General features: G+C 34.6%; 1 protein-coding gene across 15 annotated transcripts in view; it reads left to right on the top strand.

Moving 5' to 3' along the window:
* FRYL (FRY like transcription coactivator) overlaps positions 1-19,723 on the top strand; it is a 168,898-nt gene that overhangs the window by 110,625 nt on the left and 38,550 nt on the right. For 12 of the 15 annotated variants that reach the window (XM_026846615.1, XM_026846614.1, XM_026846611.1 and 9 more), the window contains 17 exons: positions 160-320; positions 857-967; positions 1,893-2,047; positions 2,290-2,389; positions 3,482-3,650; positions 4,398-4,657; positions 5,535-5,675; positions 7,394-7,562; positions 8,855-8,939; positions 10,639-10,751; positions 13,174-13,324; positions 13,665-13,768; positions 14,300-14,485; positions 16,044-16,248; positions 17,126-17,247; positions 17,728-17,918; positions 18,617-18,711. In XM_026846615.1, the coding sequence (XP_026702416.1) occupies positions 160-320; positions 857-967; positions 1,893-2,047; positions 2,290-2,389; positions 3,482-3,650; positions 4,398-4,657; positions 5,535-5,675; positions 7,394-7,562; positions 8,855-8,939; positions 10,639-10,751; positions 13,174-13,324; positions 13,665-13,768; positions 14,300-14,485; positions 16,044-16,248; positions 17,126-17,247; positions 17,728-17,918; positions 18,617-18,711 (2,518 nt within the window). The remainder of the gene's footprint in view (positions 1-159; positions 321-856; positions 968-1,892; positions 2,048-2,289; positions 2,390-3,481; positions 3,651-4,397; positions 4,658-5,534; positions 5,676-7,393; positions 7,563-8,854; positions 8,940-10,638; positions 10,752-13,173; positions 13,325-13,664; positions 13,769-14,299; positions 14,486-16,043; positions 16,249-17,125; positions 17,248-17,727; positions 17,919-18,616; positions 18,712-19,723) is intronic. The other 3 variants (XM_026846616.1, XM_026846617.1, XM_026846603.1) reach the window with 1 other exon arrangement.

Raw genomic sequence — 19,723 nt, 5'->3', positions numbered from 1 at the left:
TACAGTAGTAAACCTACATCTAGCTATTATGATGTTGAAATAATCTGTCTTTACATTGTTTTTTCCTTTAAATTCATTGTTTGGGTCTGTTTCTGTTTTACGTACTTTATTTTAAGGAATGACAAGAGGAGTGTATCTAACTGCATGCTTTTCTTACAGTACACCAGAGAAGAAGTGTCTTTCCACAGCAGAGTCTACGCCACAGTCTATTTATGTTGTTCAGTCATTGGGCAGGTCCTTTTAGTATCATGTTTACTCCCCTGGACAGATATAGTGACAGAAACACAAGAATAAACAGACACCAATACTGTGCATTAAAGGTATTTTATCACTGTTTGAATTTTGGAAATAGATTGTAATGTTGACTTTTCTAATACAGATTTAACATTTGGGCTTTTTGGTTGTGCTTTTCACATCCTTGTTGCCATTCATGACTTAGTTCATATTTACTTTGGCCTACATGTGTATTTATGACAGTTTGACTTTTTCAATACCGTAAACTATTGCACTTGCTATAGGAATTTCTTAAAATTACTACTCAGTGTTCACTTCCCATGACTTTAGTCTTCACATCCTTAAGGAGAAAGGCTTTCATGTAAAAGTACATTAACAATCAAACTGACATATTAACTCTTACATATATCAGCATTTAAGTATTGACAGTTCCTTGTATTTGGGAGTTGAGAAAAATGGCTTTGTTTGTTTTTTAAGTAAGATGTTAAAAGTTTTTTATTAGTCTTGGTTTTCCTCCCTCGACTGAATAGAAGTTAGTTTTCTGATATTTTAATGGACTTGGTAAAAGTACTTCTTGTATCTGAGTTATTAAAATGTGGCGTTTTTCAATTACTTCCTAAAGGCAATGTCTGCTGTGCTGTGTTGTGGCCCTGTTGCAGATAACGTCGGGCTCTCATCTGATGGCTATTTATACAAATGGCTGGATAATATTTTGGATTCACAAGATAAAAAGGTAATACAGGCAATATCAACATTGGTTTGCAACTGTCAGTGCCTTCCACGTAAGCTTTAATGAGTTCTACTGTCAGATTGGCCTAAATGCTTTAGAGTGGCTTAAGATCAAATCTGTTTTAGCTGTGTGTATTTTTGCACTGTCCTTAGTATGCATATTCACCTTGTTGAGGAAGACAGTCCCTAATCACAGTATAAGAATAGTTAAAACAGAATGGAAGAGGAAAGGTCAAGGAGTGAAACACTGTGTATCATTCTTAAATCAATCATGTAGGTTAAGTTGTAGTAGCAAACAGATCTTTTGGAAATTTGAAGGAGACGAGATTTTGAACATGAACTCTTGTGAGAGTGGTGAATCCATTGGGGGTCATGTGGAGTTACAAAGATTAACCTTTACATCTAAACTGTCAGGCAACCTTTTGGTTTAAAAAATAAGGCCTCCATTGCACTAATACTATGACTACATAAAAATACGGTTCCAGTGAGCTACTTTGATTCAAGAGAATGTGCAAGTCAACATGTAGATCTGTCCCTTGTATCCCATAGGAATTCCTGCCTATGTTTAAGTGTTTTTCTGTATCCGATGCTTTCAGGTCAGTGTTCAGGTTGTAGTCAGACAAGTAAAAATAGTAAATAGCTCAAGGTAGCCTTGGAACTGAGGGGGAGAAAAAAGTCAGTAGAGCTATCTAGTTATTTGCTTCAGTAATTTATGACTGTGTGTGCAAGTTGAACATTAAACAGTTTGATAGAATTACCTGTTATTTTAAGCTGTGGTCTCATTGGTTTTAGATGGAACAAATTTTGTGTATTGCAGTTGTTTGGATTTTTAAAATTTAATATCTATTTCCCTATTTTATGCCATTTTTGTAAGTTGGTCTTTTGAAAATTTATTTCTATATATAAATTGGTTCTTTTCTGGAATACAGGTTCACCAGCTAGGCTGTGAGGCAGTCATGCTGCTCTTGGAACTCAACCCTGACCAGAGTAACCTCATGTACTGGGCTGTAGACCGGTGTTACACAGGTTCCAAGCGGGTAGCAGCTGGCTGTTTTAAAGCCATAGCCAGTGTGTTCCAAAACAGGTACTACAGCATTTTTCAGAACTTCAAACTAATTTTCAAAATGTGTTTTAGTGTAGAACTGGTGGTTTTCCTCCCCTGAAGAGAAAAGATCACCCCTGTCTGAGTGTATGTGTTACTAGAGAAACTTTTAAAAATTTTATGTTACCCATGCCATATCCCCTGTAAAATAAACCTTAATGAATTCAAATTTTTAAAAGCCAAATGTAATTTCACTTATTTCACAATTACAATTTTTTCCCTAGGGATTACCAGTGTGATACAGTGACCCTTCTGAATCTGATACTATTTAAAGCAGCTGATTCTACTAGGGCTATTTATGAAGTTGCTATGCAACTATTACAGGTCTGTAAGCCAATTTTGGTTATTTTTTATTTTTCTTTTAAATATAGAATTGTCTTGTGCATTTGAAAAAAAAATCTGTTACTATTGAGTTGTCCCTTCAGTAATGAAATACAACATACCTTTTCTTTCCTTTATTTTAGTATATAGTTAGGCCAGATCCTTTCCTGGCACAAATAGACTTCAGTGGAAACGTGTCTGTTTTCATGAACTAAGCACTCAAGACTTGTATTTTCATAATATTCTCTTTCTTCAAGAGACAGAACTTAAATCAAGATTCTTCTGGTTTAGCCTTGAAACAGAGGGTTATATAGCTCCATTTGTCCAAAAGCACCTCAGAGAGAAGTATATTGCTTCCTCTCCCTTTATTGCTGGGGTAGCAGTCGGTTTTCTGATTCTTGCATTAATGCCAAACATTTTGTTATCTACCTCTATGGAGAGATGATAGTGAAGGTCTTGTTAGCTGTTTAATTTACTTTTGTATATTAATTTCCAAGATCATGTAGGGGTAAACTTGATGTTACAAGCAACATTAGTGTTTTTTTAGAATAAATAAATGAATCTGTGCTCTTGTGGCTCAGACCGCAAGTCTTGGAGGGTTGGCTAAAATCAACAGTAAAGTCCCCACCAAAGTCACGATATGTCAGTGCTCACACCACCTTCCCTGTCATCCCCATCTTTCTTCTCAGATGAACACCGCTGCTTAAGGTCAGCCAAAACTGACTTCTAAATTATCAAACTGCTTTAGTTGCCTGCTACATCTCTGCCACAGTAAAGATTTTGTTGCTCCTGTCTATGTTTCACAGATGAGCATGATATTTGAAAATACCATTGTTCAATAGTAATTGACATTTTGTTATAGATAAATTTATTTTTAAAACAGTATTTTATGAAAGCAGATTTTTGAAATTTATTGCTGGAAACTCATTAAGGGTAGCGATTCTAGTCTTCTATGAAATTACCACAGTTTCGATGTATATGTATGGAGAACTGCATGGATAGGAAACATTACATAATAGTAGATACATGGATTTAAAAGATGATTTCCATTGTAGCTCTATACTTCAGTTCAAATTTTGAACATTACTGTTGTAGATCTTGGAACCAAAGATGTTCCGTTATGCTCACAAACTGGAAGTTCATCGGACGGATGGAGTTTTGGGTCAGCCTTCTCCTTTACCACATCTGTATTCTGTGTCATATTATCAACTGTCTGAAGAATTAGCAAGGACTTATCCTGAACTTACACTTGCTATCTTCTCAGGTATGGTATACAAACAAAAGAAAAAAAAAACACCTTAATTTGGTCAAAAGCATTGTACAAAATGTGTAACTCTTATTTGTCAATAATTTATTTATATGTAATTCCCTAAAGAATAACATCATAATGTAGAAAATGGAATTTCCTGAGTGGCAGTTTTTGTTGACTTGTATTTGAAATATATTCAAGAGGAAGCAACATGAATCAAGGATACTTTCCTGACTTTCTAATAGCCATGAAAAATCACATTAGAGAAATAATTTGCAACTGTTTGTAAAAACTATTCTGTTGTCCTTTCTAGCATTTTCTTATTTACTGTAGATTGCTTAAAAATATGATTCCATAGAATTTTTAAACAATTCCAAAATAGTAACCTCTCACATCAGTTCAAAAAATGTACTAGGGCTAGTATGAGGAAGAAATAATTTTAAGTACTTCTTTGACAAAGTCGGTACATTTTTTCATGCTCAAGGTTTTCAGTTCCCTCTTCCAATTAGAGGAATATGTGTGTATGCGTACACAAATTGGTTTCTTCAACATACTGTTTGTCAACAATGTTTTCAGTTAGCTCTACTGAAGACTGCGCACTTAGTTGTTATGAAATGGCACTGGTCGGACAAAAATTATGTCTGTATCAGCACTACTTTATATCAGTATGGTCTACTGGACTTACAGTTGTTGTTTTTATTACCAAAACAATTCTCATTATTGTTTTGCAATTCATGTATGTACCTAATTTTTGAATGACAGAAGTAAGTCAGAGAATCCAAACAGCTCACCCAGCTGGGAGACAGGTGATGCTGCATTACCTGCTGCCATGGATGAACAATATTGAGTTGGTAGACTTGAAACCTTTGCCAACCATTCGTCGGCAAGATGAAGATGAAGAAGATTCTTTGAAAGACAGAGAAATAATGGTGAACAGTAGACGATGGCTACGAGGAGAAGGCTGGGGATCACCACAGGCTACAGCTATGGTTCTGAACAATCTGATGTATATGACTGCAAAGGTAAAACTAATTAATTAAATGCTCTCTCTTGTTCCAGTGAAATGTTGTGTTGCATGAGAAAGTACTGTTCAGAGATACTGTGCTACCAAACTTTCAAGACTTCTTGTTCATATTTGTTGAGTCACTTACTACACCAAACTACACCATATAGTTATGAGGTATTATGAAAATACATAATATAAATGTTAATTATTATATATAATAACAGTTATAACTGTTGTTTTGCAATATACATGTCTAACTGGATAGATAATACCAAGTCACCTGTATACCTATGATCTCAAAGTGGAGTTTTGGATCCAGTCTTGTTGCCAGAGGCTGATAGAGCCTTCTCCTTCCTGTGACAGTCACTTCCAGCAGAGGAAAAGTATTGGTCACATGCGGTGCTCCTGCCAGTTCTTGGTATCTTTGAATCCTGCTGCTGAGAGATCACGTTTTAAGCTACAAATTAAAAAGTCTTGGAAGTCTGTGGTTTGTGGAATTTTATTAGCATTGTCAGCAACTGCGAGAATGTCTGCTAAATTTAGATAGTTTTTAAAATTTATATGTAAATAAATATAGTAAAATAGAAATAAATTCACATGTAAATCAATATTTGTATACTTATGTAATGTATAGAGTTATGAATATATAAATAAAATATATAATATGCACAAATAAGTTTTAGATATATTTTTATATATTCATAGCTATAAAGGAAAATACTTCTAGAATGTGGAATAATTCCAGAATTCTGGAATGTTAAAAAGGCAACGGCTTCTTACACAATTTATGTCTCCTTTTTCTAGAGCCTGTCCTACTTAGTTAATATAGATCACTTTCAAATATAGTGGGTTTTACTGGAGTTTTCAGGAGATATATTTATTTTGTTTTCTAGTATGGTGATGAAGTGGCTTGGTCAGAGATAGAAAATGTCTGGACTACTTTGGCAGACAGCTGGCCAAAGAATCTGAAAATAATTTTGCACTTCTTGATCAGTATCTGTGGAGTGAACAGTGAACCCAGCCTTTTGCCTTATGTGAGTATATGATATGTCTCTCCTTAGTGCTATTGATAGTTTAAAAATTAGTTGTGTGTTTAGCAGCAAAGACAACCCAACAAAAATGTGAGGTAGGATTTCTAGTATCAAAATCTCTAACCCCCTATTTTATGACCACTAAATACTATGAACTGATCAAATTCAGTTCTTTTGTTTAAGTTACTTTGGTCATCTGCACTGAAATTTAGGTATCGGTTTCAGTTAAACCTGGCATTCACGGAATGGAGTTGAGAAAGGAGATAGACCAGAAAGGATAGCCTTCCTGATTATTGCAATTTAGTCGGGGTGATAAGTCTGAAACAATCCACTAGCCACCTTATCAGTTACGAGGTGTCAAAATTCAGGTTAACCTATGTGGAGCATAGACCTTATTTAGTGTGTAAATCATAAAAAATGGAAGCGACTTATTAAAATGTCTACATCTGTCTTAGCATTTTTTTGTTCCTTTGTCATAAAAAGGAAACTTAAGAGCTTGATTGCTAAATTTAGATTAATTTTATTAGGAGTATACACACATCATAAAACACAAATCTACTACAGCAGTTGGTCTCTGTTATTAGGAAGAATTAAGATAGTTCTACAAGTAATATTTTTATTAGAAAATCATTACAGGTTTTGCTAACCTGTTTGCTATGAAGTAAACAATCAACACCTATAATATTATTAAGTTCTTGCTAAGGACAGCTTAAGTTCTTCGCTGATTGGCAGTAGTTGTCATTGCAAATCAGGAAATCTAGCCTAATGTTTCAGCCCAAAATCTTTATGTATATGTTTTGAAAAAGGTGACAAAGGAATTCCACAAGTCAGATGCCCTAGATCACTTGCTTACCATTCATCTTTGAGTTCTATCAGAAGGATGGAAATAAATCATTGAGCAGTAATGACTCAATAAGATGTCAGAAAAAATACGAATTTACGGATATCTAGAGTAATCACTTGAGTAGGAGCCATCTGCTGCTGCTTAGCAGTGACGAATATTAGTTTGCTGATGTAAGATGTAGTGGAGAATCCTTAATAGCTATATGCTTAATAAAATATTGCTGTAGTAAGGTGTTTATTCTTACCAGAGTATATATGGATTTTTTTTTTTCCCCTCGTGCTATAATTTAGGATAGTCCTAAAAAGCAGACAGATAATACAGTAAAATAAAGCACCTGTCATGCCACGTAGGGGCAGTGTGATTATTTTCACATGACCAAGATAAAAAAAACCTCCACCCCAAGCCACCTCAAAACCAATTTTACTTTTTATCAAAGCATGTGAGAACACTGCAGAATAGCATGAGGAAAAATGTGATGCCTGCTGGAAAAGAAGGAGTGTAGAACACAACTGTGAAGAATCAAAAATAAATGGTATCAGTATACATTTGCTCCAGTGTTGATCACAGATGTTGCTAAAACCTTTGTAAGAAAATCTTTTCCTGCTTGAATAACTGTCATTGAGCTCAGAAGACTTATTTTCTTACTCCTGTGATATGTTTCTGGTGCTTGCTTCTATTGCCAGCTGTGAAAGCAATTTTGTTTGCTTTGAGAACTACAGTAAGTTTCAGGTATGCTCACTTGTAGTACAGGTAGATATTGATTCTTACAAGTTGCAGTATTCAAATCTCTTTTCCTTTTTTTTAAATCAAGTCACTGCAATAAGAAATTTATGTACATACTATCTTATATAAATATACTTTGTGTTTTGGATGGCAGGTAAAAAAAGTTATTGTTTACTTGGGTAGAGATAAAACAATGCAACTGCTAGAAGAGCTGGTGAGTGAACTTCAGCTTACAGATCCTGTCAGTTCAGGAGTCACACATATGGATAATCCACCATATTACCGCATTACTTCCAGTTACAAAATCCCCTCTGTCACTTCAGGTGAGATTTTATTAACTTAAACTTTTATTATTGCCGATGATAAACATGCTATTAGCAATCAGTTGTAACGTTGGAGTTCATCTGTAAATTCTCAATAGGATTATGATGTACTGTTTCTAAAAATAAATTCATGTACAAAGTTTGTTTTACAAGATTTGCAGGTTTTTTATGTACCCAGAGTCCTTATTAAAGAACATCTGATAGGTTCACAAGGAGCAGGTTTGTATTAATATGTGTTAGACTTCGTATATGTTCAGATCTTCCACTGTTTACCTTCACCGTATCACTCTTATGTCAATTCAGTCAAACAGCTGGGAAAACGTACATAGTTTTAAATCCATGTAAGTTGTTATATTTTAAGTTCTGTTACAGATGCAAGCTGCATCTGTAGGAATTTATTCAAGTACACTTAGTAGAATTTATTTAGAAATAATTAACAAATAACAATAGATCAGTCATCACTGATGAAAGTGAACCCCCCACTGAAAAAAAAGAAGTGCTGAAAAACGTGGGGAAAAGCTGTCTGGTCCTCATGAAGCATCTTTTGAAGTGAGCCACAGAAGACATGGATGGGAGAGTATCTAAGCAAGGACTTAACTTTTGTGCTGCAGAGCTGTCAGTGTTATGAAGCAGCCTGGGCCTATCACAGAGGGATTATGTGGATCACAAGCTGGATGCATTGACACTTGTTCATGGAAGTGTTTAAAAAGTATGAAAAAACCCTATGGTCATCTTGCACTTAAGTGTAGTTGAGAGTAGCAAAATATGTGGGGAAGGTGAGAAACTATTTCTGATTGTGTTTATCTATTCAGTGTGATGCTTGGAGGTTTCTCTTAAAAAGAAGTAGATACAAGCTTTGCTCCAGGCTGTTAGATTTTAATCTCTAATCTCTTTGTCATTTGAATTAACTGTATACCGAAGTCCAACTACATTTTACGCATTACTATGATGTATAGCATCCAGGAAAGAAAAAAAAATGGGTCTCTAAATCCTCCTTCAAAAATGGGCCTTTCTGCTTAATTTACCTTAAAGACTCAGAAATTCCTGGACAGGATTTTTGTTTTTCCAGTTAGTGAAATTATGGTAGCAGCTCAGAATATTCTAGTCTAAACAACGGTTTTCTTTTGCATGTGAAAGTAATTTCTGTGGCTCAGTTTGTATTTGTGCAAGTTGCTGTAGTTTAAACCTGGTTAGGGCTTTTGGCATGAACAATAAATAAGGCTCATCGTGTAGTGCTTAAGACTGCTTTTCTTTTTTGTTGACTAATCCTTTTATTTATTCACAATTCACAGGTACCACTTCTAGTAGCAATACAATGGTAGCTCCCACAGACAGCAACCCTGACAGTAAACATATAAAAGACAATATTGAAGAGAAGTAAGTATCTCCTCAAAGAGCAGTTACTAGTTGAATTACAGGCATTCCTGGTAGGTACCATAAATACTTGCATCTCAGTGGCTCCAGGTATTTCTACATTGCAGGAAATACGTGACAGTAAATTTTATAAGTTTTAAACAACAGAACTGGAATACTATTTGGGATTAACAGTAGCAGCCTCAATTGTAATTTGAACTCAAAAAGCTGTAGAGGAAGCTGAGTAAACTAAGGGACCAATTCAGATCAGGCTTTGTATTGCTATAGCTGTGTTGTTATTGATGCCTGAATTAGCTTCCTATTATACTGGATTGTATATGTTTATGTAAGAAAAAATATACTGCAGAAGGATATGGATACATCAAGGGCAGATGATATTACTTTAGTAATGTAGCCAATTTGCAAATTGGTTTCCTAGCTCACCAGAAATCAACAGTACCCATGTGTTGAAATCTAGTTTGTGCTCCCAGTTAGGGTATTGGCATGCCTGGTATCTGATCCTTTCCAGCTAGCTTTAAAATAGATGCCTCCCTCCCCAGTTTTTGAGTTGCTTAAGTACAGTCTTTTGGAGAAATTTGACAGACAGTGGTACTGGTGTGAGGGTGGTGGAAAGCAAACATAGACTTAGTCAGCCTGTGGACTCAGAGCTCAGCAGTAGCTGACTGTGGGCATACTCTCATTTTGTGTTAAATATGAGATAGCTAACTTTAAAGTGAAAAGAAAGTAGGGATTCTATAATTAGCATGAGAAAAAGTGTGCACATCAAAAAAATGCACACATGCCATTACTGTAGAGTATCTACTGTGTGGTAAATTCACAAACCAATCTATTTTGTGATGTCTTGTTTGAGAGCCTAGTGATTATATTTCCAATATAATTTCCCAGTTGAACACTTATTTTTCTTCCCTAGGATAATGATGTCAATACAGTTAGATTAGTAAATACATTACTAGAGACAAGCCCAGTACTTCAGTTAAATTGAGGGGTGGGGTGGGTGCTGTGTGGAAATAAACCACTGAACTGTGGAATCTGAGGTGTCATTCAGAATTCAGCCTAAGAAGACACAGACAAGTATTTGACTTCTATGGGGGCTGGGTGTTAAAGAAACTTGTAAAGTAATGAAGACAGTTTTGAAAGTGTGCAATTTTTGGCATGTGCTGTAGAGTTGTCTAACACCTCCCCAGGGTATATGCTTTCTGATAAGCTATACCATGTATATCTTGGACTTGCCAGGAGGAGAGAATTTTAGAAACTTCTGTAGAAACAGCTTGGAAATTGTGCTTTTAGCACTCTCATTTTTCTGATTTCTTTATAGTTTATCAGGTTAGCAAGGTAGAGTCTTGGACTCTGTGTGTGTATATGTTTGTGCCAGATCAAATAGAGATTTCATTATTTTGCTCAGGAGTGAGAAGAACTTACTTATGTATAATGGTAACAAGTATTTTCATGTGCTTAAATGTTAATGAAATGATCAAACAGAAGTATAATTTGTAGTGGATTATCTCCTTGAATCCCCTTATGTGGCATTGCTATGGGAGGTGTGTCTTACACAGCTGAGATGCTTTGGCATCATATTGATTGTCTTTGTAAGATGAAATATTTTTGCTTAACAGTTTTATTGACATACAGTTTTACTGAGAGACCCTGTTTAATTTTTGTCACAGAATGTCAGTTACTAGTGCTGCTTTATTTGTTCTTACAGTTATGTGCATCTAGACATCTACAGCGGGTTGAACAGTAACTTAAACCGCCAGCACCACAGACTAGAATCTCGCTACAGCAGCAGCTCTGGAGGATCATACGAAGAGGAAAAAAGTAATATTTTTATTTAAAAGTATTTATACATATAGAAAACAAAATTTTCATAAGTTTTGGTAAGGGTTGTGGAACATGAGAAAATAGACATTATCAGTGGTTTTTACATGAGCCTATCAAAAATACAGTTTTTCACATTCCTTGGTCTTAGTACTGCTATTGAAGTCTAGCATATATTTGATTACAATAGAATGTCCAAAGAAGATAATACACATTCTTGCCTTACCTTGTCCTCTGGAATGAGTTGTGAACATTTTCCAAAATGAAGTGGGTTTACTCTGTTTTCTTTGCCAGTACCAACACCATAGATAGGCAGAAGAAACAGGAGGAAGATGAGATGAATGAAGAAAAAGATGACAGAAAATCAAGTTTAAAAAACCCCAAAACTTTAGAAGTACTTGTGCTTTTAAATGATAGCAGTCCTTGGCCTGTTTAAAAAAATGGCACAAAACTTTTTAAGAAGCCATAGCAAAGGAAACTATAGTGGGTGAAAGAAGATCTTGTTGTGTACCTCTAATTTTTAAGTTTGCTTTGAAAATGTGGTTTGGGTTTGGTTTTATTTTTTGTGATCTATGGTCTCTTTTTTCTGAGGTGCAGAGGTAAGTAAAGAGGTAGAAATTTCTCCTGAAACTCCATATGCTTTTGGAGACTTTCCTTTAATGGAGGCTTATTAACTGTGGCTACTTTTTTACCAGTGCCTAAGATAGAAAATCATCATGACAATGCTACGGAAAGCTAAACAGGTCATGTAATCAGTCAGAAATGAGGACAGTGGTCAGACAGTAAATAATGTGTTACATTAGTGGGTTCGGTGTGCTTTGTTGGAGTACTCATTTGACTGAAACTCTTATTTCAGCTAACAACCTGTTAGTAATTAAAATTACTTCATAGTTTAACCCTGCATGGGATTATCAGATATATTTCAGTCTGATCCAGATCATCATAGTGCTCCCATAGACTGCCTTCTTAGGTTTAACTCAATTTTTTTGACAGTTGATTTTGTGATCAGTTAAGTTGTTTGGATATGGTACAGCACATGATACAGTACTGCCTTTTCCTTACCTTTCTTGTACTACTGAACAACAGGATATAAATTTCTGCATTTTGAGCATTATGTTGTCAGTATGGAACTCAGTGTGTCCAATGATGTACTGAAGCAACAGAATCCATTAGAATCTCCTTCTGCACTCCTTAATGACTTACTCTGTGCAGACCATAATGGTTAGAGTGAATATGTGGTTCATATTGCCTTTTTCAAGACAGTGGAACATAATGTGTTCTACAGAGTTTGTCATAAAGGCTGGGCATTCTGATGCATATCTGTTAAACTTTGGGTCAGTAACAGGTTGGTAGACCTTCTGGGCAGCCGGTGTGTTTATTACTGCTTGGAAGGGTGATATCCAATATTATAGTCGTGGTCATTTTCATCTTTGTGTGCTATTCATGATAGCAACACTGAGTATCCTGAAACAGATGATAATTCACATGTTCCATCAGTAAGAAGTTTGTCACTTCCAGTCAGGAAGGTGATAATGAGCTGATACATGTGTGAACTTCTGAAACTTTTACAGATACATTTTCAGAAGGACAACTGGTAGAATCACTGCAACACTGAACTGTTGAGGCAGTCTTCTTGTTTCTAGCCTTAACTGATCATTCTGAAGTCCAAGACATCTCATTTAAAACCAGAAAAATATTTTGTATCTGTAACACAGTATATTCTCATACCAAATAGCTGATGTGTTTCTTCCACTTTTGAAGCTTGCTTAATCAAAAGCTAAATGTCTTTCTGTGTTTTCTTGGCAAATTTACTGATTTTCTGAGCAGTTACTTTTGTCAAGCAGTGGAATTGGGCTATGCTGTTGTAAAGGTGGCAAGTTCTGAGTTAGCCCATGTATCTGATTCGGGTCAGTGTCATCTGACATGTAGAACTGGTGGATTTTTGCTAGCAGGACCTGTACAGTGGTGCTCTTGAGAAATAGCTTGCTCTTGAGAATTATCATATAATGAAATGCAGCTCTTCAAAATGAGTTCAGATTGATCCTGGGACCCAGCCTTAACTCCCAGTCTGACATGAGGTTAAAATTCAAGGAAATTATATTAGATCACTTTGCCTTTTATTTTCCTTGTGTGTGCACATGTTCCCTATGTGAATCCATTGTTTTTAGGAAACTGTTCATCTAAATCTTACTCTGTTATGTGTGTGGCTTCTGTAGAATCATCCTTATGCTAAAATAAATAACCACTAATTTTTTTAATTAAACTTTGTGTCACAACTACTGCTGTTTATGTCTGGTTCCCCCTCCTCCCCACTCTCAGATCTCAGCTTTTCAGCTCAGCTTTTCTCAGAATTTAAAAATATTTCTTTAGAAGACTATATAATACAGATTTTTTTTTCTGGTTTAATTATCTATTGTGTTAGATGATTCAATGCCTCTGTATTCAAACTGGCGGTTGAAGGTAATGGAGCACAATCAAGGAGAGCCTTTACCTTTTCCACCTACTGGAGGTTGCTGGTCACCACTGGTGGATTACTTGCCTGAAACTTCTCCTCCGTGCATGTCACTTCACAGGTAACTCTGTTAACAGTGCTGATGGCAACTCCTGACATTTTAATTTGTATTGCACAAATATAGTAAATTAAAGACAATAGATTTAAAGAAAGTAGATAGTACCTTTGTTTTCTGCAGTTCTATTTACAGGTCTAGCAGTTTAAGATTTCTCAGCCTTTTAATTTGGAAGACTGAAGTTTTTCCATCTTCATTATGAGCATTCATCTTTTCCCTTATAATAAAACTTTGTGGATGTATATAGATTTAAGAAAGAAATCTGATTAGTAGTATGTTAAGTTCTTTGCAGCTCTTCATAAAGTTCATGTTATGTTCTTCTAAAAAATGATTTTTTTGGTTTTAGATGCAATATAGCAGTGATCCTTTTGACTGACTTGATAGTTGACCACAGTGTAAAGGTGGAATGGGGAGGATACTTGCATCTTTTGCTTCATGCAATTTTTATAGGTAAATAAATTCTTACAGGAATATGTCTAGTAACTTAGAAATTGTAGCTAATTATGTAGCTGTTCTTTTTCACATGTCAATTAATGTTTGCCATAGTATTGAAATCTCATTAGTTTGTTAATATTTACAATATTTTAAAGAATCAATTAAATGTCTTTCAGCTTGATTAATATTAATATAATTAAAAGGGGGTTTGGAGTTGTTTAAATGCACTTTGTTGGAGCCACTTTTACATCTTTCTCCTTGTAGAAGACACAGTAAAATTCAAATTTTTTCTTTCTGTTTCTCTGTGTAGTAATTTTCCTCCAGAGCACAGATTAAATTCTTACTGCTGTGTGAGAAACAAGAGGATATATTCATGTTTAAACTGTATGCTTCTGTTTTTATATTGAAACACTGAAAAACCACTGTTTAGTGAATTAGGTATCTATTATTCGGTAAAGTGTAACAGATGTTTGAATACCGATTCTTTAAAAATAATTTAACTCAGTGAGAATGTAATAAAGCTTTTCTGTTTTCTTTTTGTGTTAGGTTTTGACCACTGTCATGCTGAAGTCTATGAGCATTGTAAACGACTGCTTTTACATCTACTGATAGTGATGGGATCTGGCAGTAATGTTCAGTCTGTTGCTTCTGTCCTGCTCAGAAACAAAGAGTTCAATGAGTCCAGGGTGCTAACTGTCAAGCAAACAACCCATTTAGATTATACTTTCACAGGTATGCTTTAGATTGAAAAGTGTTGCTTGTTAAAATGACATGGAAAATTATCTTTTCTTCCAGACATTATTAAAATTTCTGTTATTTGTAATATTTTTCTGAGGCCTTGGCATTAAAATGTATTTCTTCAGATTTTAATTAAGTCAGAATGAATATGGTTCACTTGGCACTTTGTGCTCAGTTGGAGTAGGGAGCCCAGTTGAATGAAAGTAGAAAATAGTAGCAGAAAGCACAGAGGGAGCTCTGTGTTTCAGATCTGTAATACAGAAGTCTTTATGATGCCCTCGAAATCAAAACCCAAGAAGATACATCTCTTATGTGTTTATAGCAACTAAATTTCTGACTTTTGTCAGCTGTAATTGCATTGTTCAATAGGCTATCAGAATACTCTTTTGAGATATTACCTTTTAATATTCTCCTTAACATTGCAATATTGTAATTATACAGTTTATAAAGGAATATTTTGATGGTGTGAGCCTATTGTCGTTTCTAAAGAAGTGCGAAATAGTTCATTTTTTTAAAACCTAGTATTTCATATTACTTCAGTAGGTGGCAGCATATTGCTATACAATCTGTTTTGTTTTGATCACATCAAAAGTGGTTTTGTCACTAACAGAAATATTCATCTGTTTTGTGAATTTGATACTCAAAGCAATGAGGAATTAAAAAGTGAGTATAGTGAAAGAATTATGTAAACCTGTTTGCAGAACTGTACCGATGCACCTATATGGTGACTATTTACAGGTCTGTCTAAATTGGACACAGTATTTTGCTATTATTAAAACAAAAATGTCTGATAGAAACTAGAATAAGATCAGAATCAAACATTTCTAGCTGCTGATTAAGAGAAGGTGATTACAGGTATGCATGCCTAGCACAAGGTCAGATGAACGGATGTTAAATTTTATTTGAACCTGCTAATACCCTGTGGCTTTGCAGAGTGAAAATTTGTGGTGGATGTCAGTGAGTCTTAAGCTTATTCACAGTTGTTACAGTCAGATATTTGTGACCCACCTTCCTTGCCAATTTATTTTCTCCCAGCACCTCATAGATAGTGCAGTTGTATTTTATTGCCACGTGGTTCTTTACATGGAGTGAAAAATGTGGCAGCAGCAAGATTAAGCTAAGTTCAGAGAAAATTTGTGCAGCCAGAGGGGCTCTGCTTAGTACTGATTCACTAGCTAATAGTTAGCATTCACTGATTTGAAGTGCTGTGAGTTATGCTGGGACTGAGTTTTTACAAAAAAAGCTATCTGCGCATTATTAGGAAGTAGTTTATAACATTTATCTCAATAAGATGAGATGCCTCAGAGGCTGCTGATCTGTCATACTACCAATACAAAATCAAATATAATACAGTGGTTTTAAAAAGGGATCTGTCAGTTCCTTATTAAGGGTACAGTCATGTGAAGACTTCGCATATATCAGACTTGTTGATTTCATTGAAATGATTACATCCATTAAATTATTCTCATTACATTTGCTAAGTTACCAATTTTTATGTATTTAATATTAACTGTCAACTTAAGAGTGCATAATCATCTTATTTTAATTTCAGCAGGTGTTCATGATTTTATACCTGATTACCAGCCCTCCCCAATGACAGACTCAGGGCTTAGTTCAAGTTCTACCTCTTCTAGCATCAGTTTAGGAAACACAAGTGCTGCCATTTCTCATCTGCACACCACAATCCTCAATGAGGTTGACATTTCAGTAGAGCAGGATGAAAAAGTGAAAACCCTCATAGAATTTATTACCTCAAGGTAAGATTTCAATTTTCATTTTTATCAAGACATATTTTTGTGGAAATATGTCAAAGCCCTTACTATTTAGCATCACGTTGTCTGATTTTTGTCTCTGCATTATCACCAGTAAGAGATAGTTTAATACTGAAGTGATTTTATATGATACAGCCTATAAACAACTCTGACTTTCTAACAGTTTCAGAGAATTTTGGCCACCCTTTCACGTCCTGTTTAAAAGTCCTTGCCATGTTCTACACAGGTCTGTTATTTTTGCTTGGCACACAGTTTTATAGAATTCCCTTTTCCATCTAAAGAATTAAAGCTGGAATACATAAATATGATAAGGGATCTGCAGGATTGGTTTGGAGTTTATGGATTACCTAGTAGTAGAGACCTGGCTATTCAAAAACTAAAGATTTGTGGCAAAGAACATTTCTAAAACCATCAACACTTATGCCATTTGTTTGGTAGTTTATATAAAGCTCTCGAGATTGTGTAAATCTGAAATCCCACGTTTCTCAAGGCTTGTGATTACTTATGCTTTACATGAGCCTAAATGTAGAGTAGCACGATGTATTGATAGGAAGAAAGGAGGTTGTTTTAAGTTGTACTGGTTCTTTATTAGATAAATAAATAATATCTAACAGAATTCTCTGTTAGTTATGCTGTTATTTCAGTTGGATCTGATATATTGCTTTTCACCTTGTCTTGTATATTTTTGTACAATACTGGGAAGTTGTCAAACTTACTTTGCATTGGTGTCTACAGTTCTAAATGGTTTCTTTCCTGCAGTAAATAGATTCTTTTGCAGTTAACCTTAAAGTTAAAATAACATTTAGGTAATATTGATGAAAAAGACTTTTATATTTTGTTTACTCTATCTTTATATTTTTAGGAAAAGAGGCCCACTTTGGAATCATGAAGATGTTTCGGCCAAGAACCCTAATATAAAAAGTGCTGAACAGTTAACTGTGTTTTTAAAGCATGTGGTGTCTATATTTAAACAGTCTAGCTCAGGTAGGTTAGAAAACAGTCAGTGCATGATGGAATGTCCAAGTCTGCAAACTAAAGTAATTTTTTTGAAAGCCTGTAGATTTGCAGGTTATCTATAAAATAACTCTAGGTGATCACTTACTGCTTCTAAATAATGGATTTTTCTTGTGTATTGCACACTTCAGTTCATGTTTCTATTATGACAGACTTAAATACAATCTTTTAGGAATGAGATAAGATATATAATTAAATTATTGTGGACACTTACTAGTCAAATCATAAATCTTTTATACTCTGCAAGTCTCTCCAGTGGAATATGGAATTATGGAATACAAGTCTATATGCCTGGAAAGATTTTTAAGAGAATAGTCCTTTGAGAAAAATGTAGAAGTTGAGAGTATTTTAAAGTTAATGACGACTTTGGCAATTTACTCTTCATTGAATTCACATGGTTTTGGTTTTTATGAAGCATTATGTTGCTTGAGTATTTATTTGCTCTTATAGGAGGACTTCAATTGGAACATCGTCTCAGTGAAGTTGCTTTGCAAACTGCGCTTTCATGCTCCTCTCGACATTATGCTGGGAGGTCCTTTCAGATTTTCAGAGCTCTGAAGCAGCCTCTTACTGCATCTACACTTTCTGATGTTCTCTCCAGACTAGTAGAAACTGTGGGAGATGCAGGAGAAGAAGCTCAGGTATTTGAACTTTTCCCCTCACTTTACAAGAAAGCTAAGTTTGTCTAAATAACGTAGTTGCGTTATTATTTTAATGACAGTAAGACTTAAAAACATTTCTTATTCAGTGTTTTTTTATTTTTAAATAAAGATACTTCAAATTTCAAAACAAAAAATCGTGATACTTTCTGAATTTTCATGTAATGAAATGATGAAAAGGTGAGCTGTGCACATTGTCTTCTGCAGCAATAGCAACTTCCAGAGAATTTGATATATCTCTTTCCTGAAAACACCTTCTCTTCCATAGGTAGAGAATCCCGAGATCAGCCATGTAAAAAATAATTTAGGTGTTCTTTTATTATTAATCTTATAAAGTGTTAACAGCCACCTGACTTACTGTCATTATACATCTAAAAATGGATCTAACTTTTAATATTGCAAAATGAGAGTCTAAATGACTCCATCTTTCAGTCCATTCTTAAAAACAGTGCAAACCAGAATGAATTCTGTGAATATTTAGAAATGAATTAAAGTTTTCCCTGACTTGAAGCTATGCTGCTAATTTGAGCTGTCTCATTAGGACTGTGTTCTAATTGAAGCATGAAATAATAATACATTTACTGATACTGATTTTATATTTTTTATCACTAATTAGTAGATTTTCTGTGATCTTCCTTGTGCCTACTGCATAATTTATAATGACCTGTGTCTTTCCCCAGGGTTTTGTCATAGAACTGCTTCTGACCTTAGAGTCTGCTATTGATACATTGGCTGAAACCATGAAGCATTATGATCTACTTTCTGCCCTTTCTCAGTAAGTTCTTTTATGAGTCAAGCTACATTACATGTATTTATACATTTGAATTATTAAATATCTGTATTAAAAAGGCAGTGAAATAATTTCTTGTTGTCTTTGCAGAATAGTTGTATCTTTATAGCAAAATTGCTTGCTCTTTTATGTTTATCGTTCTATGTCAAGCAAAACTTATAAGAATCTAGATTTCTGAAAAAGATCTCTGCTAACATTTCAACTTACCTTCTTGGGTCCAATTTAAAAAACAAAAAAGGTGTTCAAGGTGTTCCTTGTGGCTCAATTCTGAAACGTTGTCAGTTCTTCTGAAACTTCTCAAAAATAAAGGCACTGAGTACATCTACAACTTTTTTAATCAGGTTCTACTGACCTTGAACAATAAAGTAATTTTGGAGGGGGGGTGTCTTGTTTTTACATCTTATTTCATGTATAATGAAGGTAAAAGCTAATCTAAAATAATTTAAGGTTCACAGATGAAAACTCCTGTATTGCAACAAATATTTTTAATCCAATATTAATACAGAAAAAATTTCTTCAGTTACAGCAAATATTAGTCTGTCTTAGGCCTCAGATTTGTTGTCCATGTATGAGAGAAGTGTAACTGAACAGTCTTGAGTCATTTGTGTCCCATTACAGTCTGAGTGGTTAGCTCAATGACTTTTTATCAAACAGAAAAAATGCCTGAATGTACAGACGTCGTTATTTATTTGACTTAATGGCAAAGTTTTTGAAAATGTTGAGATTTCTAGGAATACATTCAATTTTTCAGTATCAGAACTGGAAGGTGTTAGTTTTACTAGGCCAGATGTTTCAGAGAAATATATAGTAATAACTAAATAATTTCATTTATTAATTCATTAATTTCTCTACCTTTATCACATCTATAAGTAAGTTGGAATGCTAGATCTTCATTTACAGATAATCTTTTACGTGCTGTAGGCTAATTTTACTGAATTCTTATGGAACTATTTTGATGTTCTGGGATTATAACAAATAGATCTGGGAGCAGAGGTAG

Source organism: Athene cunicularia (assembly GCF_003259725.1).
Source record: "Athene cunicularia isolate RWA chromosome 4 unlocalized genomic scaffold, athCun1 chr4_part1, whole genome shotgun sequence".
Classification (NCBI taxonomy): domain Eukaryota; kingdom Metazoa; phylum Chordata; class Aves; order Strigiformes; family Strigidae; genus Athene; species Athene cunicularia.
This window is presented reverse-complemented; position numbering and strand designations above follow the sequence as displayed.